General features: G+C 41.3%; 1 protein-coding gene across 5 annotated transcripts in view; it reads left to right on the plus strand.

Annotated features, from left to right (window-relative positions):
• RAD51B (RAD51 paralog B) overlaps window positions 1-24622 on the plus strand; it is a 574968-nt gene that overhangs the window by 340324 nt on the left and 210022 nt on the right. The window contains exon 9 of one of the 5 annotated variants that reach the window (XM_067557797.1): window positions 23159-23709. The exons of the other annotated variants lie outside the window; for them this stretch is intronic. Within the exon in view, the coding sequence (XP_067413898.1) occupies window positions 23159-23259 (101 nt within the window). The 3' untranslated portion in view covers window positions 23260-23709. Of the gene's footprint in view, window positions 1-23158; window positions 23710-24622 lie in introns of those variants that run through there. 5 annotated transcript variants of the gene reach the window in all.

The following is a 24622-nucleotide window of genomic DNA, read 5'->3' on the forward strand; positions in this document are numbered from 1 at the left end:
CCTCCTGCCACTTAGTAAAAAGTTATGTTAAGTAGTAATCATCCATGAGACAGAGGCAAGGTGCCGTAGGTGGGTGACTAGCAGGGGAGAGGGCCATGGTGGAGCATAGGTGTGTGTTGAATGGGTGGGGGTAGTCAGCAATAGTTAAAGGGTCCATATTGATGTTTTTTGGTAATATTTTTAAAATGAAATTGCTCTGTATGCCAATTCACATTCTCTACTCAACACTTACAATTTCAACTATCTGGGACTGCGAAATCTGAGTGCTTTGGTAACTGGATTGTGAAGAGTTATCTAGTGTCACTGTAATGTCTGTGAATTCCTCTCTCAAATGTGCTCAAATACTGTTGTGTTACTGCATGCAGCAAACACTCTCCAAACATACCAGACATCACTTTGCCTTTTAGACAGGGTGGACGTAGCCTCCTGATTCAATAGGTGCACTGTACTTCACTCTTCTTGGATGTGATTTTGAGTTGTGGTCATGAGGGAAATCATCACCCTCTGCCCCTGCACTGCAACCCTGATTCTGGCCCAGTGCAAATGGGAAAAGAACAATGATAAAATAAAGCCAATCACTTAAATCCATCAATAACTTGGCTTGTAGAGCTCAATATAAAAGAGGTATAAAATTGTTACTGTTACATGGTCAGACTACTTCAGATGCAAAGACCCAAAGAACCTGCTATTAGGTAAACCTTGAGCATCTCTCCTGAGGCCATGAGCATGTCAATAAATCCCACCCATGTCTTCAAGACACACAGTGAAGCATTTGACTATGTTCAACGTGGCAACCAAAAATGTAGAATAGCAAAAAATCTGGCAATGGTGGGTTGTGGAGCTGGTAAATAACGAGCTTGTTGTCTCACACCCCCGTTAAAGCTCTCAAGAGGTTCTTATGTTGCTTGCATTTAGCAAGAGCGTAAATGAAACCCCTGTTGGCCTTGGCAGATATTGGCCTCTTCCGTGACCTTGTTTGAATGAAACAAAAAGTCATTGGTGGAACAAAATTTCATAGCTATGAACTTGTTTGAAAGAAAAGGGCAATTCTCTGAACTGGGTAATTGGATCACCATCCCAAGTGCCCTAGGGCTTATATCAAATATAGCAGAAGGGGATTAATAACTTCAGTGTGTAAACGGACTTCAGGCAGGGTCCAACTGTAAAATTTCACTCACAGAAGCAGGTTTCTTCTGAGTACTTGAAATGTTCTTTATGAAATGCAGGAAGGGATGTAAACTAGAATCCTTGTCATTATGCAGTGTCAAGTTTGAATTCTGTAGTTAATGGAATATGTGAGCTCCTCCTTGATGGGGGTGAGGGGGCGGAGTTTGTGAGCTGTGCATTAGCAGGGCAGAGTGGAACAGACTAAAATGAGATAAATTGTACTTTCCTTTCAAATCCTGATTATTGCTTTGTTGTGCAGCAGATGGACAAGGCTTGTGGAAGGGTCTTCTGAGTGGAAGGCTAAGTTTTGCTTTGTGCACAGTCGGTCACACCAAATGGGGAAGTGAATCTCAGAGTCAAAGGCTCTGTACTAAGAGCACCTGCCCCTTTGCAGAGAAATCTGGGGACCTTCAGATAAGGCTCCCAGCTCATGCCAGCTCAGATTAAAGCACAAGGGAAACAACTATCTCTATGATCCAAAACCCAGACTATAAAACCATAAAGGGCTTTACAGATCAAATCCAACACTGAATTGCATCCAAGAGTGAATTGGAAATTAGTGCAGTTTGAATGAATTGAAAGCTATTTCTCAGACTCAGGTTTAAACCCAACCTCACCTACCAACCAAACACAGTCTTTTGACTTGCTTCAGAAACTTCTCAGGACTTGGGTCTGTGGAGTTGCCCAGGGATATGGGTCCAAGCCTGTGTCCTGATGTGGCATGGGTCCATGCTCATTCATTTTGCAGTGTGGATGTAGCTGAAGTTTAGGTCACGAGGCTTGTGTCTGGAGAGTCCTCCAATGCTAACCCACCACCCGAAAAATTCAACTGCCTGGTTTGGGGTCAAAACCCTACATTTTGCATGAATCCATTCATAGCAGTTTTACTTGAAACTTGGTCCAAGCACTAACCATGATACACTGATTTAAATTCAATTCTGATTTCTGCCAGCATAAACCAGGAAGCTGAAAGGTTGCTCTCAGCTACTATGAGGGACAGACCAGCCTGAAAAACAGGTATGTTGTCCATGATCAGGACATGGCCTGGACAAATGGGGTATGTGCTGATTGGGTGCGTTCCTACTGCAGTCTCTGCAGCTTGGCCTCCTGGTGAGCCCATAGTGGAAAGCAGCTGTCCATCAGTGAAGACTCCAGGGGAGAGCAGCTGTGGAGACATCTCTTTCCTTCTGTTGGGGCACTGCCATCTTTGCTGGTGCAGGAAAGTGCAATTTGCCCATGCCTTAACAGGTCAAGGTCTATCTGGCACAATGAGTTTGCCCTATGGAACAGGGGGCTAAATTATTATAAATCCCAGTGCTTAGACAGCAGGCAAAAAAGAGAATTAAAGATGAAGCCACCACACTTCTCACAGCTTCAGAATCTAACTATAGAGAGATGGACTAGTGCTGACATAGCAGAAACAAAGGACAGCAATTGTCATCTACCCCAAATAATAAGGGATTATCAATCAGTCTGACAAATATATGATACCGATGACTTTCATCTTCTCTAGAGTTGGGCCTAAACATAAATCCCAGGTCCACACACCTCTGAAGAGTGAGCTGATTTAGATCCACACACCACATTCCTTTGACTATTTGGCGGGGAAGTCTTCATTACTCCATTTTCTCTTGTACTTATTAAAACTGCGGTGCATACAGGAGTGCCAGGCAGTTGAGAAGTAATGGTTCCTTTCATTGGATCTTCCTGGTGGCTGCAACTTACGAGTGAGATAACCCAGCTCACCAGGTAGCCCAATACAGAGAAGGCTCCTTGGAATTTGAAAAATGTACTCACCATTCCTTTCCATGAAGCTAAGGGTTTTTCTTTTAAAAGGGATTTACAAAGGTAGTTTGTAAACATCTCCTTAAAATAAAACTGTATCCATTTGACTGGCAGTCTGAAAGTTCAAAATAATGCCACTTTGCCCTTCTTAAGCCATAGTCCATCCAAGGATCTCAAAGCATTTCAAAGACATTAGCAAATGAAGCCACGCAACGCCCCTGTGTGATACTTCAAGGAAGTATTATTATCCCCATTTTACAGAGGGACAAACTGAGACACAGTGGTTAAATCCCTTGCAAACAGCCACATGTCAATCAGTGGTAGAAATTACAATAGAACTCAGGAGTCCTTGATCCTAGTTCCTCTTCTTTAACCACTAAACTACCAACTTTTGATCCCAGGAATAAATTGTGAAAGCTATTTGAGAAGGTCCATTCATTACATAGGCTCTTCTCTAAGATCTCTGGTACTTTCTTCTACAGGTGGATCAGAAATAAGAGATTCAATGAAGTATTGATTGATGTCCAATCCATGCACACATTCGGGTATTTTGACAGCACTGATAATTGATCAAATAGAAAAAAAAATTACTTAAAATGGCCTCTCCTCCATGGTGGTAAACACTCAAGCTGTGTTGCAGAGGTTATTCTGTGTCTTTCCCATATGACCCAGAGTACTGCATGCTCATTACCTTTCATTATCCTGTTTGCTTTCTACCACCTGTTATTAGTTCCAGCCAGCCTGCCACTTTTCCACAATCTAGCTTGACCTTAAGCCCTGGTCTACACTTACCTGGAGATTCGGCAGCAGTTGATGGGAGTTATGCAAGCTACTCTGTGTAACTCCCGTCGACTGCTGTGCTTCCATTCTGCGTGCCGTCTTCACTGTGCTATGCTGATGGGAACTGCGTTCCTGTCAACGCAGCGCTACGTCACTTGAGGGGGTGGTTTACTAATGTCGATTTCTTGATCGATTGAGCAGGTCTACACTGACTGCTCAATCAATCTAGAAAGATCCATCTGGTGGCGGCGACTTTGCCACCGTCAATATAGACATACCCTCAGACTTCATCTGTAGTGCCCAGATGCCCCCACCCCCTTTCACTTCCTCCAACTGCCCTGCCTTACCTCTGCCACCCCTTCTTCAACTGCAATAGTCTCCCTCAGTCCTACCCCATAGACTCCTTTCCGCTGGCTTGGCTCCTTCCCTTAACCCTTCCAGAAGTTAAAACAACTGATGTTTATGCAAAATGCATGATTTTAAGTATTGACTGGACTTTAAATGCAACAGAAAGGAGTCAGATGTTTGTGACGCAAAGATCTGTGGTAATCTACATACTTCAAAAACTGAATTGCCAGGGAAGGAGACTGGAAAGAGCTGAATTTATTGCTGGTGAGTCAGGTTGGGACATACATAGGTCAGCAGCTTAATCTCAGTCAGCCACTTAAATCCTTTTTTCCCCTTCCCTCCCCCACTCCACGCTACAGGGTTGGCAATTACAGACAAACAATATTGTCTTATTAGGGGATTTTCCATAGAATCTGCCAGCTACCCCTCCCCCCCAAACCTCCCTTTATCCAGTAGATGTTTGGTCTGAACAAGGTATATGATTCACTATCCCTCAGGGATAAGGCATGGTTTGGTGCTGATCTCATGTAGTTTATCTTCCACTGTGCATATCTTGTTTTACTGGATTGTTTGAGGCAGTTTTGTACTCAGAAATTACACCACTGATAAAATCACTTAAGGAGACTGTCCATTGTACTGCAGGACACAAAGTAATATTGCACTTTTGCTGCTGGTTGAATGCTGAAGCAGATCTAAGTCGTTCACTCAACTACAAAAGCCATTTAGTACAAGAGTGTCTGGCTCCATGGACATTATGCAGTATCACCTTGGGCTGTGACTCCACTGGATCTAACAAAATGAGCAGGTTCAGGCTCAGCCATTGCTTTGAATGGGAGACTTCCAAGGAAATGCAGGATACTGCAGAAAATGATGTATGTGAATGCAGAGCCAGCTGTTGGGTCCTGTGAAGCCTGCAACTACAGGCCCCATTTATTTGTGGGAATTAGGAGTGTAAAGAAGAATCTCAGCTTTCATATTTTGGAAAAATATGTGGCCATTTACCTTACAAAGAGAGCTTTGAAAGTGTAACTAATAAAAACTGATTGCTATGCTATAAAAATACAAGCGGCTGGTCTCCACTACTACAACAGGCGGCTAGTGGGACCTAATGATACTTCACATGCATATTTTATGTGAAATAAATCAGTTAAATATGGCGAATAGCTGAAAAAAAACATCTCATTAACTACTTCCAAAATCTATAAACCAACTCTATGCCCAGCAGTGTGTTAATTGTACATAGGAACTGGTTAAGTTTGGGATGGGGGAATGGCAAACAATTGTTCCACAGGCCGGGCCAAATGTGCATCCATGAGTAGCACTCTTCCCTCTTAGTCAGTATTGAGCTACTGTCTGTCCTCCAGTATGGAGTCAGGGGCAGCGTTGCTGCTGGGAATGCCATCTTTGGGACAAGAAGCAAAGCTGAGGTCCTAAACCTTTCTGGTCATTAAAGAATCTGTGGCACTTACTACAAGAATAGAGTAGAGGGGTATTAGCCCCAGTGCCCTAGCACCTTGTTTGGGTAATTGAGCTGTGGGAAGTGTTTGACAGAAAACCCAAAAGCACACAAAACTTGCATGCATTTGGAGTTTATTACAAATACAGACCAGGTTCATCAAAAGGCTCACTTAAAGGTCACAGACATTTCAAGCATACTTGGACCAGTTTGTGGTTTCTTAGTTTTATTTGGTTTTGATTCAGTCTAGGTGAAACTCAGTTTTTTCAATTGAATTTTGGTCTGAGTTTTCCAGAGCATTCAAACCTGAAACTCAGAGGGTGTAAACCCTAGAAGATCAAAAGAACAACAAAAAATTTGCACAAACCCTGAAAAATAGGACTGACAAGTTTTGCATAGCAATGACCCAGTGAAGAGACTTCTGCTAGGGATTATTCATAATCATACGGTGATGGTATGGTGGAAGTCTTGCCGTAACCAAGATTTTACTTGCTAGGATGGTGTTTACAGTTATGGGGTAACCATTAGCATAGATTTCACTGCCCATTTTGTTCACATAAATTCTTTCTGTCATTTCAACTGGATACAATATTATCTGTCACTTCCCATCCCAAACTACTAAGTAGTGTTGCTGTGAGTTAAACTGCTGCATTCCAGCATAGGGTACAGCATCTACATTTCAATTAAGGGCATTTGATTGCAATAAATAGTTTATAAAATGCTTAAGGATCTTTAAGAATTAAAGATGTTACAGTATATGAAAGTTCGGTTTTGTATTATTGTTATTCTCACCATTCCTGTTTGACAAGAAAATTTCAAGTCAGCATATCACACAAACCCCAAAATATCCTTCTGCTTGAGGGAAAAGGGCAAGGATGAAGTTAAGAGAGCCAGTGATCCAAAGAAATAATTTCAATTCCGTAAAATTAGTGATTTTAGTAAAAGTATTTGCTCAGTTCACAAGCAACTATAAAAAAGGACTCGATAGTTATTACATATTAAATACTAGGATTCAAGAATAATTACTTGAATACCAGTGCTATGTCAGGAGGAAAATGAGATTAGCTTCATAACAATTACGATCCTTGTTCATCTGCACAGAGTTGAATCAGACACCAAATTTAGGATGGGAAGGAAGTAGCCCACAGCACGTTGGTAATGTTCCCATTTTTTCCACAATCCTTCAGTGCTTATCTCTGGGATCTCTCATCCTGAATGCATAAGGCATGTTAATATAAATATTAACATTAGGCATTTGGTATGTTACCATATTTTTACTATCCTTGATATGCTGCTAGGTTTGGTTGGCGTGTTAAGGGCTCATTTTTTACAAGAGTCCCCTAAATTGTTCTTTGTGTCTGATTGCCCAATTCCATGTTGTAAATTAGCTCATATTTTTCCTTGATTGTTCCCAAAGGCGATGAGCTCTAGCTGACCTGAATTAGAGACAATGAAACAATCACTCCCTAGCTCACTGGGGTTCTGTTAAAATAAGTGTGGCTTTCCAATGATTTCTTCTTCTGTTTGGAAAAAGCTGACAAAGTCAGATGCAACTAGAATATTAACGATTAAGCTCTTAGCAGCCAATACATAGCTTAATCTCAAACTAGACATTTCAGGATGACCATTAAACTATGTGTGGTTTGCTTATTGAACCTTGGGCAAGATAAGGCATCACTGGGTCTAATTAAAGTTAATCAAATTCAGTATTTACTAGTCCCACTCAATCTGAACTGAGAAAATAACATACAAGCATATTGTCTGAACCCAACAGTACCCAGCATTTATAAACCCTCTGCAGTATTCTGTTGGTCTCATACATGGTTCTAGGTCACTGGTAGGTACTGGGAATTTCTTGGACAATTTGCAGTACTTGGCAAAACAGCTGAAGTTTTTTTTCTTTTGGGTTGTGATTCATTTTGGCTGAATCTGTTGCACTACAGTGTGTTCATAGAGAGCACCTAATGCCATAAGTTCATACAGAGTAGCAAATTGGGGGATTTTAGGAGACAGAGCTTAGTCAATGATAGTTGTGCCAGTTTAGAATCAAAGCAGTGTGACAAACGGGTAAGATTTCAAATGTTCTTGGGAGTTTAAATTTGGTAGGGAAAAAAAGGCCTCTCGAATTGAAATGAATAACCTATCAGGGTAGGAAGTGACAAAATCCCCAATTGACTAACACACATGAGTCCATCATGGTTCAGCCATTATGGGTAGTGTTCCGCCTGGCCGTTACAGGGGTGTGCAGTAAAAGGAGAGGGCATAAAGAGCTTTTTCCACTCCTTTTGCATAGCCAGCATAAAGTCCAGTGCTCAGAGGAGCACAGACTGCTCTGCCCTAATTCTCCAGGGCTACGTGGTGTCCCAAAGACAAACCACAATAGGAGGATGTTTTGTGTGCCTAGTCACATAGCTGCTGCAGAGAGATTCCCAGAAAATATAACTGTGAGTCCTTTCTGTCTTTCAAATGCGACTTAAAACCCAAGCAGCCCTAATCACATATGGTCATTAAAGATCTCCTGACACTTAAAAAAAAAAAAAAAAAAAAAAAAAAAAAAAAAAAAAGAAGAAGAAGCAGAAGTGTGTTAATGTTGGTGGTGTGGCCAAATTCCCGCTGAGGTAATTACGTACTGCCTCTCTAACTTCCCCTAGCAGTTTCAGTGAGATACAGTGTTCTTCATTCCCTGTCCTGTTACTAATTATTATTTGTTTTAAAATGATGCCTGGAGGTCCTGTTATGCTGGCACTGTACAAACATAGAGTAAAGGTGGTAGTGTTGCTGTGCACTGCTAAACAGCTGCTGTGTTCCACCCATTGTTAAAGGCCAAAGTTTGTGATCACTTATTAGTGATGACATTGCAACATGAGTTAATCTAAAACCCCTAATGTAGTCCATTGGATGGGGGGTTAGAGAGGGAAATGATAGGTAGCTTATGGTCCCTTTGTCCCTCACTTTCTTCTCAATCACAGAGAGGAGGCAAGTGTGGGATGAAGGGATGTGAGGGGGAAAGAAGCAGAGATCAGCCTTTCTTTGATCTACTCCAGGTGGAATTTTTCTGACTCAACCAGAGCAGCAGAGCCAGAATGCAGAGCACATAGGAGCTATGGAAACGCATGTACTCTCATCTTTCGTAGGAGTATTTTGTGGCACCATAAAATATTTTGGTACAAAGGTTTCCTGGTTGTTGTATTTTTCATTGTTGTTGTTATTTGGAAACAAAATCACCTTTGGTTTTGGGGTCCCGGAAAACAATGGCCACACTTTCTGCAATGTTTAGGAGGACCCCAAGTTATTTCACAGCTGAGGGGTACACTGTAATCCATGCTGTTATTGATGGCACTAGAGAAGCTATAAACTTCCTTTCACCTGTCTGCATGCTTCTGACATATGGCTGCTCTGCTGAGCACAGTGTGACCTCTGATGACAAGAAGGGGACAGCTCAATAGCCCATCTAATAGGCCAGGCATGGTACTGAAATCAGGATCTCCTATATTCTGCTCCTAGTTATAGCACAGCTGTCTCTATGGCTTTGGTCAAGTAGTTTGTCTTTGCTTGCTTTGGTTGTCTTCACTGTCAAAAGAGGATAATATTGATCACCCTCTTTCAGATGTTGTAAAGAACTATAGACATGATATCATTCTCCAGAATGCACACAGAACCCAGACTCCACCTCTCAGGCATAACACCTTCTCCTCCAGCCACTCCCTTTGAACAGTTTAGCTGTGTTAGAGTCATAATTTAGCCTATACTGCACAGGCATAATTTGTCAACATACAGTAGAACCTCAGATTTATGAACACCTTGGGAATGGAGGTTGTTCATAACTCTGAAATGTTCGTAACTCTGAACAAAACGTTATTCTTTTAAAAGTTTACAATGGAACATTAACTTAATGCAGCTTTGATCACTACTAAGCAAAAGAAAGATGCTGCTTTTCCTTTATTTTTTTTAGTAGTTTACATTTAACACAGTATTGTACTGTATTGGTTTTTTTTCTTTTGTCTCTGTGGCTGCCTGATTGTATACTTCTGGTTCCAAATGAGGTGTGTGGTGGACTGGTCAGTTTGTATCTCTGGTGTTCATAACTCTGAGGTTCTACTGTACAAGGACAGGTGCCATATAAATAGATGTGAATTCTGTCTAGAGTACACTAGATGCAGTGGTATCCGTATAAAAGCAAAGGCAAGAGGTTTTAGCTATATCAGAGACTCAATATATCTATTGCATGTGTGGAATATATAGAGCATAAAAGTCAGACGTTTTGCTAGAGCAGAGATTTCAGCATATTTGATTTTAAAAGATGATAAATATACATGTCAAGGCTAAGTCCTATCAGTTTCTCACTTAGAGTTCATCCCATCTTCCTCAAAACAATTGGTCTATGGTACTATAGGCATTTGTTCTCTGTGCCAGCCACTGTAGTGTACAGGTTACAGTAGTGGACTTAGAGTAAAGGCTGTTGGGAATATCAATAAAGGTAAAAGGAGGAAACTTGTAGCCCCACAATTAAGAGGAATTGGGGTAAATCATAACATTCTGATGGTTATTTTAATTTGGATCCTGCAGGTGAGGTGAGTTTGGCTCCAGATTTTTTCCATGTTAGCCTTTTTATTGTTGTTGTTGATTAACAAATTTGTTGGAATGATTTGTGGGTGAGGCAGAAGGAAGAGACCAGAAACTGTTGATTCTTCAGTAGCAGAGGAGGGAGGAGATGATAGATAAGGACTTGGTGATGGGATTGGGGGGGAGAGAGGGGTGACCAGAGAATGAGCTGGAGAGAGAGGCATGTGTTCACTTCTAACTTACAAGTTCTGGCACAGACGCTAATTGGTACAGGGACCCCCTGGGTCTACCCTAGAGGGTTCCCACTGAAAGGGGGAGGAAGGAGGTAATGCTGTTTTCCAATAAAGGAAAGGTCCTGAGTCTGTTGGGAATCTACTATCTCCAACATAGAAGAGAGGGTGTGGAGAGCTACACTTGGCCTAGCCAGTGTCTGGATGTATGATTGTAGGTGGGGCATAGGAGGAGGGCAGTCATAAACACACTACAAGGGTTTTGTTTCTGCTCACCAGGAAACTACTGGGAGTAAGTGAAACAAATGTATACAAGAGTCTGTGGTTGATATTCTTCATGTGGTCCTTGAGTAGTCTTGTTTCAGAAACTTACTTACTCACTTTGCACATGTGAGATCCAGTTTTGCACTGGTATATCCGTACAACTCCTGTTGCCCTCTGTGATAATTGTGCGTGCATGTTGGCATGAGGGCAGAAATGGGACCATTGTATTGTAAGGTTACATTTAACAGCATAATTAGATATCCAAAATACCCCACCTGTGCCAAGTAAGCAAGGTAAGAACTTCGGTATTTCCTGACTTTTGATTGTTTGAAATTATAACTTTAGCTGTAAGTTGTGCTTGATTTCCTTTGGGGTTTTGTTGTTGTTTTAAAAGAAAAGGAAAAGGTGATTAGCATTTTAATCTCTTCAGTGATTCTGCTGTGCATTTCCATAGTTGCGTCATTTCTTGAATATGCAACTGTGGAAATTAATAGTGAAATAGTTATCTAGCTGTAGCTTTATGCTAACTTCAGTATTATGGGCTAAATTTTACCCTTGTCAGGAACGTGGGTGAAGGCAGAATTTAGCCTTGTGTATTTATTATTCGGTGGTCCCAAAATGTAGCCAGAAACCTAGCGGATATTTCATACTGAGCATGTGCAAAACCAATTTTCCAATCCATTATGTGACTCCATTGTCTTTTAACTGTTCTACAAATGGTTCAGAGACTAATCTTCAGTGAAAATTAGATTCACAGATTTTAAAGCCAGAACAGACCATTGTAGTCATCTAGTCTGACCTGTCTAACACAGGCCATAGAACCTCACCCAATGATTTCCATATCAGGCTTGTAACTACTGGCTGAGCTGTAGCATCATTTTAGAAAAAAATTCCAGTCTTGATTTAAAGACTTCAGGCAATGGAGACTCTACCACATCCCTAGGTAAGTTGTTCCAATAGTACCAGACACCTGGAAAGTCCCTGCTTCCAGCATAAGGGACTAATCCCGGAAATAATTACTGCCACACATAATACTTTCTCCCATGAATAGTCCTTCTGTAGTTAATGGAGTTATTCACAGCAGTAGGCACTATGCCAGGTAGCAATTTTCTCAATCTGGGTCTAAGACTGTCAAAGATGGCAACTTCCAATTTAATAGCTAATTTTTAAAATTGTATTGAAGGTACCTTAGAAATTAATTTATTTACTTTAATCACTACAACCACTATAATTATAATTAGAGTATAATTTATACGACACTACTGTATCACTACGTGGTGTGGAACTGATTGTGCACTGTGGGAGAAATCTTCCTTGGGGAAGCTATAGTCAGAGGGAGTGCAGTGGAGAAGTATGTGATGACTGCATTGCAATAAATAAACTGCAGAGATCCTGCATTGCCATCTGTCTTTGTTTTGTTAACTTGCTTGATCAGACACCACATTTTGTTAATCCCTAATAGTGAATGTGAGCCAAACCTAGAGAGAATAGCTTCTGCATCTCTAGGTTAACAGACAGTTCGGTCTGCCTGCCAGTTAGAACATAGCTTTTTCCAGAGCAGAAGCTGCCAGCTGTGCCACGTTGCACTCTTTCCCATTCTTGTGGAGCCAGGTTCTGTTCTGTCTGCAGAAGACAGAGGTGGCAGGTGGCACTGCTCAAATGAACTTTGTGAATGAGGAAATGCCAAAGACGGTGAACAGTTTGGATGTTTAAAAATTCCCTCCGCAAGACTCTCCTTGGCACATTGCTGTACTATAGTTGCGACTTTGCCACAAGGCCACTCTCACAGTCTTCCCTTCAACAGATAATGTCATTTTATAGTTGACAGCTGTTTCTTTGGGTCTGGTTAGGAGCTGTTGACTCCTGCATAGGACCCCAGTCACTTTAAAGATGGTGCATCTCTTCCTTGCTGTGTTACCAAGAAAGATGCTGTAGAGAGGCACATTCTCTTTTGTGTCCAGGAGGGGCTTGAACACAAACTGGCCTACAGTAGACCATCAGAAATCTGAGATCCAACATACAATAAAATGTGCCAGTCACAGCCTATTGGAAAATGGTATGTTTTCTTCCATGGGCTGTCTAAAGCAGTGGCATAGCTGGTCTATCCTCTTTGAAAGCAGACCCGCCCAATCAGATTTTAAGCAATTCATCCCGTGTTTTTTTCAGCCTTGGTTTTGGTTGTGACACAAGGCTTGTGCCCACCCATATCAACCACAGGGCCTGCCAAAAAATCAGTTCTGGCTACGCCTCTAATCTAAAGTTTCTTTATTAATTTTCAGGCCTTTCAAGGCCAGATGCAAATACTTCTCCCCTTTACCCAGCATCTTCAGAAAGCAGTTCCATCACTACATCCCCGCCCATACTTGCCCCAGCGTATGGAGAGCGTACTTTCTCCCAGAGTATGGAGAGCCCATACTTTCCCTTTCATTTGACACATCTCTTCTGGTAGTTGGTTGACAACCTCAGGGGCATCCTAATCCTACCACTTGGTGCTGTGTACTAGCTGATTCCTCTCTCCTTCCTCTTGTTCTGCTCTGCCATCAGACAGTGATGTATGGAGCTGGAGGCAGCAGGAAAGAGAGCTGGTCTGTTGAAGAGGGAGAAAAGCTATATGTGTCCTCCTGATACTCTCTGATGATGCTGGTGAGAAACCCAAAGACACCTGCAGGAATCTAGGAAGACAGAGAGAAGGAGCAGGCAGGTCTAGTTAAATGCTTCAGATGAGCAGTGCAGAGACAAATGAGAGATGCCCAGTTAAAGCTTGTTGGAGTTCCCTTGAGATCTCTTCCACTTGGTTCTTCAAGAACTCAATTTGACTCCAGTTTCATCAGGTTCCTTATGCCCAGACCTACATGGCTGAGGAGAGGTGAGAGAGCAGGGGTTGGTCAAGAAAGAGGTTGGGAGAAACTTGGGTGGGGGAAGAGTTTAGGGCCAAAATGTCGCCCTTGGTAATAGTGAGGAGAAAATTAAAGTGATGGGTTTTTACCATCTTCTGATACTTTGACAGATTACAATCAGGGTGGAGAAAGGACTTTTTAAAGAACTCTTTATATTATGTCTCTAAGCTACGTAGTCATAAGGAATGCAGAATAATTTATAGCTGTATGACTGAAACAAATGTAGACTATAGATCACTCTCTCTACCCCCAGTGAACAAATGAAGAACACTTCAACAACAGCTGTGGGTTACAGTCATTGTTCCAGGACTAGGTTCCAGGGAGTGTAGTCACAGGCTGCATGCTGTCTTCAACTCAAAAGGCAAATGAATGACAGATCCAAAATACTTAAGCTCTAGCAGACTGAAAAAATAAATCCTTTCAAAGGGATGTCTGTCCTTCTTGGCCCATAGCTGCTGTCATCATACTGGTGTTACTGATATTCCCACAACTATCTTAAAGCTCTGACCTAACTCTATATCATTTATTTATTTATCATTTATCAGTACAGTCTAACAGTCCCAACTGACACCAGGACACTATTGTGCCAGGCACTGTGCAAACACGTCGTAGGAGACAGTCCCTGCCACAAAGAGTTTACAATCTAAATAGACAAGACAGACAAAGGATAGAAGGGCAGATAGAGGCAGAGAAGTGTAAGAATGAGAGAATTCATCTATGGTTCATTCAAACCTTGGCCTCTTTGCTGAAACTGCCAACATGAAGCTATGAGTGGTGGTAGCTTTTGCAATGTGGACATATGCCTCCAGGGAACAGACTGAAACCACAAACTCATCTCACCTAGACCACGTAACAGCTGTTAAATGGGAACTTTCTATTAATATTAATAGCTTTTTTGAGAACTTTGATTTGAGCAAGATTTGAAATAGGGTTCCTAAAGGGAAAAACTAAGGTATATCCCTCATCCACAGTAATACTTTGCTCATACTTCTGAAGATGGTACTACCTTCACCCCTCAGTTGGCTTTATGCCAGTGGAGTAAATATTGGAATTCTACTTTTTATCTGTGGTTTTGCTAAAGTTCTTTCTCATGTCATGGACTCAGTATCATGCCAGCATTTCCACTTGGAAAGCATACTTGGGATTACCAGGGGCTACACCATTCCCTTTTTGCTCCAGATATTTCATTATAGAGTTCTGGCCAGTGTGAAGAACTTGGAGTTGTTTTAAAAGGAAGGTAGTCATATCTCAGCACACTGTGTCAAGCAGATCAGATAGCTGCAGAGGTAGCATAGTAGTACTGGTGCACTGCAGTTACCCATTCTGGCCATGTCTAATATGTGTTCTTGCCATTGTATTACTCTTTAGGCACAGCACGCAGCATGAACTTGGCCACAGTGCTCCTTTGCAGAAACAAGAAGTCAGATGGTGTCATTCATGCCAAGAAAGAAGGATGAGGTCACTGTGCTTCTGCTAGGCATTGGGTGGGTGAAATGCTGCTTTCACCAGTGTGTGTATTATATAGAATGCCCTAGATTACACCAGAAGTCTGTGATTACACTTCTGGCCATCATCTCACTTTGGAGAACTCCCCACTTCAGTTGCCTCAGGCTGTCACTTATACAGCTCAGCTTGTCAACTCTGTTTTCTGCTCTTGAAACCTTACCAGGAGTATGTAGAACATCAATATTGTAAAGATAGAGGCATGTCATACCACTAGGAGAAGTTCCTGGACAGTAGCAACTTCAGCACAGCCTTTTCAGGGTACTATTGACATCAGGGGTGACCAAGTAGCCATTCTAATTCTGCGAGTAGTAAAATAAAACAGTATATTACACCGTCAGATGCATCACTTTGCAATTGCTCTAAGTTAGAATGGCATAATACCATGTTTCCTGGCAACCTTTGTTGTCACCCTTCATTTACCTAAACACAACCACTTTTCAACACACTCCACAGCCTCCAGATAGGTTAGTTTGATTTTGTTTGATTCTATTTGATAGGATTCCCATCCCACCCTTATTGCATAGTATCTGAGTGTGTTAAGCAAAGTGACGAACATCTGTCATGTGTAGCTGATTCTCTCTCTCACTCTTTCCCCTGCAGGAGAATTGTGGGTGGAGCGTAGTGTTTTATTTTGTCTTTTAAATGTACACTCTTCTCTGTTCATGTTAGAGAAATGCTCCTTGCACTTAGAGCAGAAGGTGAAGGTTTATGCTTATGCTTTATCCTTAAAGGGTGGTGAAAGTCCTTAATTCCTCTGTGAGTTTGTTCTACGGTCTCGGACTGGCCCCCCAGAAATCTCTGTCTCCTGCATAGATGAGCTTTATCCTTATGGTAGAAAGTTCTACTATGACTGGGAAGCAGAGTTTTATTCCTGAAACATTCACATTCTTACAGCCTGTCTACAGAGGGCTATTTTTTTAAAATACAGAATCGGGGACTTTAAAATAATAGTACTAGCCTAGCACTTCTGGGACTCTCCTCCTCGCACTCTGTTAAAATGTTGTCCCTAGTAAAATGAGAACGGGTCTCAGAATTTCAGACATTCTCACTCTTCAGCATTAAGACTGAATTCTCACAAAAACATCACATGCTGTGTGTCACATTTGCCAGTGCCAGGAACTGAGCTAAGCCTGGAAACTGTATCACATCTCGCCTCCCGGAGAGAATGTCCCCCAGGTCAGGGGCAAAATCTTTGGCAGAGCAAGTACAAGGAAACTTACATCAGAACTGCCTGCACCACGTCTGGCCTTGTGGATAAATAGGATGTGGCTTCTCAATAGCGCCAATTGTCTGATGTACAGGAGCACAAATATTCACTCACCTGACCTTCCCCCTACACCCCACTGGCCCTTGCATAGTTTTTTAAAATGCTTTTTAAATGTATACTGATCATTGGGAGAGGGCTAAGTGAGCATATCCACTTGGTTACCATAGCAAATCCACAAGAGAATAGACCAAAGGGACTGCCAAAATATTACAAATGTGTGATGTTCTCTGATGGCTGCACAGACAGTCCTTTATATCCATTAACCTTTGTTTGCCCAGTCATCTAACACAGACTGGGATATAATTGTCCCAGCTCCAAGCAAACTCTCTCTAACCAAATATTGATTTTTCCTTAAAAAAAAAAAAAAAAAAGCTACACCATGTTGTTTTGGTTGCATGTTGTGCGGGTGTTTTGTTTTTAAGGAAAAATCAACATTTGATTAAAGAGAGTTTGCTTGGAGCTGGGGTGACTTCAAAAGCACCAGTTTTCGGGGTTTAGAGGAGAATGACGAAAGTACAATAATTGTAAAACATTTTTCAAGCCAGAACTTTTCAAACAGCCTATATGTTCTTTCCTCTGTATTGTGACAAACCCCACAAAAACACACATTTCTTGTGAAATGGACACTTGTCTACCCTTAACCAACAGCCCCCATGTCACCCTCTGCCTCTGCGAACAGAGTGTAGCAAAACTCAGTGGATCTAGGCTGTGTAGTACACACTCTGTGGCTTGCCCTCTTCTTCTGCCTGAATCCTCAGAAGTCCCTTTTGAACATTCTTGTTCCCACACCCAACCCACAGGGCAACCCAGTCTGGGTTACTGCAGTCCCAGAGGTGAATCTGTAACCACTCGTGTAGATAACTGCTGCTCATCTGTTGTAAAGATTGACGAATCGAGCCTTTGTCCAGGTCCCCCCTTTATACTGTGAATGCTTCCACCTGCAGGGGTGATGAGTGACAGTGAAGTACTTGGTAAGGTGGCATCATCTGATCTGGCAGCAGTCCTGAGAGCCTCAGGATTGAGGGTTAATCTCCCTGTTGTTCCTGCAATAGGGAAACTTCGCCCCCTCAGGAGAAGGGTGTGCCAGGAATTCTGCAGGTTCCCAGCCCTTACAAGGGAATAACCCATGGAAAGGCATGTCAGGTCTAGGGTTGCCTTTTGCCAGTGGTGCTGGAACAGTTTTTATAGTGGGGGTGCTGAAGGCAGAAACCACATATTTGGGTTGTTATTACCACTTCAAGCCAGGGGGTGCAGCAGCTCCCCTCTTTCCAGCACCTATGCCTTTTGCTACATTTGATGTGGTTGAAATTTACAGAAAAATGTCAACAAGAAATTCACTTAGCATACTGTTGCCTGCAAGCACTCTCTGTCGTGATCCCCACACATCAGCCAGTCTAAAAAATACACCTCTTCAGTACAGAGATACGCCCAATATATAGTAGAAAATACTTTTATTCTGGTAGCACCAAAGGCCCCCATGTCAGGATTTGGGCCCCATTGTTCTGGGTGCTGTACAAACATAGATCAGAGACATACAAGTATGTGTATAAAATGTTGCAGATTGGACTATAGTGAAAGTAAGTCAATTTGAATGCCTAGCATCTACTCCAGTATCTCTTTAACTCCTGCATCATTAATATTCTCTGCACAGAAATCATGCACATACAGATTCTGAAATACAATCCATGACTTTCCTCATTTTTATTTATTGTACATTCAACAGAGGAGTCAGAAGGATGTTTTCTCCCATGAAAAGTTACTAACTTTTGTGTTGTCCTAACTCCTCCAGTGAAGTCAATAGTAAAACTTCCATTGACTTTAATTGGGACATTAATGGGGACAGAATTAAACCAACACTGAGTATCTTTGAAAAATCCCACCCAGAACAAGTATATATTTTTACATGTATAGTGGTTTGTTCAGACAGTAAAGTTGGTAAAGCACTTTGTATGGCATATATAAATTTCTAAAAATTTCAGTTGAGCAGCAGACAACATAAAAAGTCATATGACAGTGATCCTAGATATATAATATGTGATCATTGCCATAAGGTGACTTATGTTGTCTGCTGCTCTAGGAATTTTCAGTAACTATACAGCGTAATAAATGATGGGTGAGCTGTTTTATGATATCTGTCTTCTTCTGGAAATGACAGAGAACTGATGTGTGGCATAAGAGATCACTTAACATGTTATATATATCTTACATTTTTTATCTCCCACTGTTCTTGCAGAGAACTAAAATTGTTTTAGACAACAGATGTGGAATAGTTAAAGATATTTGGAATGTGTGGGAATATACTGGGGAACCACCTGTCCTGAAATTTGAAAGACAGATCCAATTTGTGAACACTGGTCCCTGCATCAGCATGAGTAAGACATAGACACACACACAACCAAAAGAAAACAATGAGTACTATTGAATAGTGGCATTACCCAGATATGCATAGGGAGGGATGGCAAATTGACTGGTCAAATATTCATTCTTAGCCAATCAGCATTTGAAATGATAATTTAATAATCATGTTCTTGGGCTTTGCATTCTAAAGAAACTAATGATTAAGAAAAATTAGATTAAAACTTTATGGCGTGGACCTCTCTGAATTTTTGGTGTGGATGTGAGCTGAACTTCCTAGCTCAGGACATTCTCTAATATTAAATGCACAGTATCATTAAATGGAAGCAAGGGTTAGTGCAATATTGTAATTAAGAATTGCCACATATAAAAGTCAGGACATTATTAGCTATGTTTCCCACAGTGAGTGTAACTCTCTCTGCTTTTATATATGATGGCACAATTGCTGAGTGCTATGCACTTAGTCTGGGAGCCGTCACTTGAAATTTCCCATAGTTTTTGCATTCCAGACTGAAGTATTAGCATTGTTGTTTTGCACTTAAATATTTATAAAGGTGCTGTGAATTAGCTGGTGGTGGGGCTTGGGATTAAAGGAAGCAGGTTTCACTGAGCAAGACAAGTTCTGATCTGTCCTTTTTTTCACCTCGAATCAGGGCAAAGACCAGCAGCTTGAAGCTGACCCCTCCAAAAAACTTGCTCTAAAAAGGAAGATGAGAAAAGGCGGAAACGCTCCTTCTAATGTCCTGCACTGGAGCCAGGAAAAGGCAGCTGTTTCTAGCCCTTCTGGGGTTTTTTGTTTGTTTTTTGTTTCTTGGGTTTTTTTTTTCCCCTGGTGGCTGAAAACTGGGCTTGTTGCCATATCTGTTTGTCTGTCTCCCTCTCTCTCATGTTGTTTTTCTCAGAGAGCTTCAGAGGCCAGTTGCCTGTAGCGAGTTGCTGGGAACAGAGTTCCTTGTATCATCTTAACTCTCCATGCCAGAGTGTTCATGCTTGAATGGGAAACAGCAAGATCTGTCAATATAGCCCTTTTCTTCAGAGCTTTGAGGCTGCATTTTCTATGGCCATCTGTTCCCTTTCACCCCTTTGGACAATGTTGCTATTTGAAACCAGCAATTCTTCACTCTCACTTCCCTAGCTCTCTCTGCCCCCCTCCCCTCCCTCCTATTTGGAAAAAAGTTTTCTGATTCAGACTGGCCTCTAGGGGCTTTTGCGCTCCTATGGTTCAAGTCTTAAAAGTGACATTTTGTAATTTTTTATTTCACTGACTTTTAGAAAATGTAATACACCTCAGGAAAATGGACGTCAGAGTCAAATGGCCAGTTTTGGTTCATATTGAGATGCATTGCTCTCTTCCAAGCAGCCATAGGTACTTCTTTGGTGGATGCTGCAGAATGCAGTTAAATACTTGGGAATCTCTGAGATATTTTGCATTATAACAGAAACGGAAGTAAAGGTCGTATCAATATTTCCATTCTAGCCCTCTGTGTTCAGTCAGTGAAACACTTACCTTTTCAAGTTGAAAATTCCAGGCTTAGGCTCTGTCCAAAGATGAATTTAGTTTGTAAGTTTAAGATAAACTGATTCATCCCTTTTTGAAAATGACTGTTGTTATAATGCCTACTGCCCCCTATCAAGATCAAGATCCCATTGTGCTAGGCACTGTACAAATAAACTGCAAGAGACCACCCCTGCATCAACCAGCTTACAATCTATACAAACAAGACAGGATGGGAAAGGGAAGTACAATCATCCTCATTTTATAGATGGGGACCTAAGTCACAGAGAGATGAAGTGACTTGTTCAATTTTTCCTGGAAAGTCTGTGATAGAAATTGAGTCCAGAAACCTTTAGTCCCAGTCTACCTTAACTACAAAGCCATCCTTCTTTGTCTTTCTTATGAAAAAATATACATTCTGTTTTGTAAATGAGTGAGTTAAAGACCCATGAGTCATTACAGTCTGTACATATGCAATACATTTTGCAGTGTTTTCTCACTAATCTTGTAAAGTGTGCAGCTAAAGAAGGGCATGTATGTGTGACTACATAGCTGTGTAATAAAAAATTTAGTTAGGGTGCTCAGTGAATGAGGCAAAGTTCTGCAGGGACCCTTCCTTCCTTTACTATGTACCCCATAAGATAAAAATAGCCCAGCTACCAAAGTTTGCAAGTTCCTTCCTGCTGACCTTATAAAATGCATGGGATAAGTCATTAATGTAATGTCTAAACAAATAGTTCTGCATCATTTTTTTTAAACCTAGGACATTCTGTCCATAACTGTGTTGAGAATATTTATATTCAGGGTTATGTACTCAAAAGATAGTAAATTCTACAATTAAGGTTGATGTTACATTTTTTTGACAAATAATTAGAGACTATCATTCTGCATACAGACAAGATTACACCGTAACATTCTCTTAATATAGTTTTTGTGATGGTTATTATTGAGAGAGTGGCCAAATCCAAATTGCAAACGTGAAGATTCTCTAATCTGCAAACATACCTCTCTGGACCCAAAATGTCTGGCTTATTCCTATCTTCAGGTTGTGGACTGGAGAGAAACTCCAGTTCCAATCAACCCCTGTTTTGAGAAGAGTTAGGATCTTGATGGAAACTTTACAGCTCATTCCCATCTGTGATTATTCTTATTATTTAAGCCCAACTGTAATTGTTTTAATTCCGGACTATGTGAGTAGTTCTAAAAACACTTGCAAAGATATGCGTGAAGTCATAATGCAAAAGGAGGCAGTTTGCCTGTTTTGCATAGAGAACTGCACATCGTTCATGTGCCATTTACAGTTGTCTTTTAAAATAATTTAGCCTTTGTTGTCAAGGGTAGTGTGTTTTATTAGAGAACGCTTCAACCTAGGCTGTCAGAATTATTATTCATTGAGATTTGAAAGTAACTACAAAGGTAGACCAGTGCTGAAATATTCCCAAATTTGGGGGGGATGGATGGTTTAAATTGCACGTTCAAATACAGATCAGTAAACAATTATGAGAAATTGTACTAGCTGATGACTTTCTGTTAGTCTCTATTAAATGAATTGAGGAAGTCTCAGTCTGCTCCCAAGGAGACAGATGGTCATGTCAGAAACACCCTCATCACAGTTGGCACTACTTGGTCCTCTTGTAGGGTATCTTGTCCGAGAAGCCAAGGATTCAATGTGCAGTGGAGACTGGATTCCACTCACAGCCTTTCAAATGAAACTTGAGTTTCAATGGCAGATTGGCACAGGGGAAGCTTGCACTGCTTCTGCCTGCGCTGTGCCAGTTCTGTGGATAAACAGAGGACTTTGGACTCTAGGGCTCCCAATCCACCACTTTTTCACCAGAATATAATTCATGAAAAAATATTAATTTAGGAGTTATCGTAAATCCTCACTGTAACTTCATGAGATGCCCATGGAGTAGTGAGCAGCATCCGGTGGGATTTCTTAAGGTTATTGCAATTTCAAAATCTCTCTCTCCTCTGTGACCCCTCCTCCTCTCTCTCTCTCTCACACACACACACACACAGCACACGAGATACATAGGCTTCCAAACTTCAGACTGCTTTTTTTCCTTGTCAGGGAGGAGAGTAGCAGCAGGCTCTTTTGATTTTAGCTTGGGAAGTTTGGAAGTGGGACATCCAGATGACAGACAAAATGCTAGCAGAGGTTAATATAGTTGAGCAGCTGAGATTAACCAGCATGGGAAAATCAAATGCTGTACACTGTGGTTCTTTGGGACAGTGTGCCAAGGAGCTTGCAGTTGTCTTGACAGATCAGTTCTAAATCTCACTTCTTTATTCAAGCCTCGAGGGACATAAACACATTAATTCTAGCATTCTTTGCCCTCACCCCTACATGCACTCTGATTATTATCATGATCTGTCCAGTTCCCTTGGGGGGGAGGGAGATTTAAAATAAAGCCAGTAGTAATTTGTAGTATGATTGATTAGATGATAATTAAAAGCATTCTCCAGTTTACAGAGCTTTAGTGTTGCCAAATGCCCTGACTGGACAAGGGTTATTCCGGACCTGTGTATCCTGTGTAAGTGTAGACAAGACAAAATTCTGACTCTTTTTCTGAAGTGTGCACACTTGGGAAATGTTTTTGCTGTTGGAATTATTTGCTGTTGGAAAGACAGGATTAAATGATACAACAGGAGCGGGAGAAGGGAGGAGGTTTGTTTTTTAGAGGCGCAGGATGATGTCAGAAGATCTGAGCAGCAACAAAGGAAAGGAAGAAGAAAGTTACAGTGTGGGAGGGTCAGCATTGGTCATTGAGGAGATAATGCTGCAAATCAAGGGAATGTTGGGGGAAAAAAAAAGATAATTTTTCAAACCTATTCTCAGAAAGATCGGGAGGGAAGGTGAGTTGGTGTGTAAACAGATTATCCTTGGTTATAGGGAGGAATCCATCTGTGACCACCCTACTGTGTCCTCTTGTACTCAACCTCACCACATCACTTACCCAAGTACTTCTGACTGCAAGCATTCCCTTAGAAATGTGAGAATACTGGCATGCTGAAGCTGATCAGTTTGTGATTTATTGCCAGACTACAGAAGCAAAAAGTGTGAATTGGTGAAAAGAAAGCATCAGCTCCCTAGGATCATGACTCTACACTCCTCAGATCTGGACCTGTTTCAGGTGCTGTAAATCACCAGCTGTCGTCCCTCCTCCACAGAGCTCCTGAGACCTGACCATTTTGTTCAGGGCTGTCGGATTGGCTAGTAAGAAGTCAGATCAGCTGGATTCTCTTGTTTCTTAATGTCAATTCCATTTTTAAGTCAGCAGACAGGAGCCTCAGCACTGGCTTGAGCCCTCGCTCTTTCACTGACTTTCACAACAAAATGGAATCAACATGAACTCATGGATGCCAGGAGTTGAGATTCCCAAATTGAAAACATGCTGATGACAATGGACATGCTGGCCAGTATCGAGAAGTATGAAATTACAACAAAACAGCATTTGTCTGACTTCTGGAAGACCCATCCTATATCCTGGTACTGAATGGAGGTCCCAAGCTATTTCTCAGGGTAGAACAATATTTAAAGATCCTTGACTGTCTTATGGAAAATATTGAAATATATTCTATTAATAAACAATTCTGCCATCTTATCACATATTTTCTGTCTCTCATCCCTTGTTCTTTCCGGAGGATTATGTCTTTAGGTGGGAATACTCAGCAAGAGCAGAGAGAGTCTTAAACCTCAGTTATGGCCTATGTCTATGCTATGAGCTAGGGATGTGATTTCCCATTCTTATGTACACATACTCACTCCAGCTCTTGTGACGCTGGCTGGATTGGGGGGGGAGGCATTTATTATATTATTTAACATCAACATGTCAAAATCATAATAATTCATATGAGATATGCCATGTCAGGTACCGTTAGAAAGGCTATAATGTGCTAAGTAAGATGATAATGTTTATGTTCATGTGTTATATGTGTAATGGAAGTTATGGATATGTTTGCATCTATATTTCAATTTGTGCGGTGTTTCTGTGCAACACCCCAGACAGGATGGCTGCAGCACTAGCCTGCTTAATAGGCCATTAAGGAAACTCACAGGTACAATGGGCCCAGGGAGAGAAGCCAAGGATATACCTGATGAGTCACCAGGACTTACTCATGTGACCCTGGACTCCATCTTATTCCTGTACATTTCCACAAACAGCATGGCAAAGGCCAAAGGACATAAAAGGCATCTGCACCACATCCATTTTGTCTTCAGTCATCAGTCTTCACCTACCTCTGGATCAACTCATCTACAACTGAACTGAACTTAAGCTATGAAACAAAGGACTGAGACCCATCCAGGTACTGGATGTATACCAGAGAGACTATACAAGCCTGCTAACTCCACAATTCTACTAGAAACCTGATATATATGGACTTTCAAATCAATTGTATATGTCTGATTGCTTTAATCATTTAACACTTCTCTTATAATTTGTTTCTTTCTTTTTATAATAAACCTTTAGTTTCAGTTACTAAAGGATTGGCTGGCAGCATGGT

Source organism: Emydura macquarii, unplaced genomic scaffold, assembly GCF_026122565.2.
Source record: "Emydura macquarii macquarii isolate MOO-44397 ecotype Brisbane River unplaced genomic scaffold, CSIRO-AGI_Emac_v2 contig_1876, whole genome shotgun sequence".
In the NCBI taxonomy this organism is placed as follows: Eukaryota; Metazoa; Chordata; order Testudines; family Chelidae; genus Emydura; species Emydura macquarii.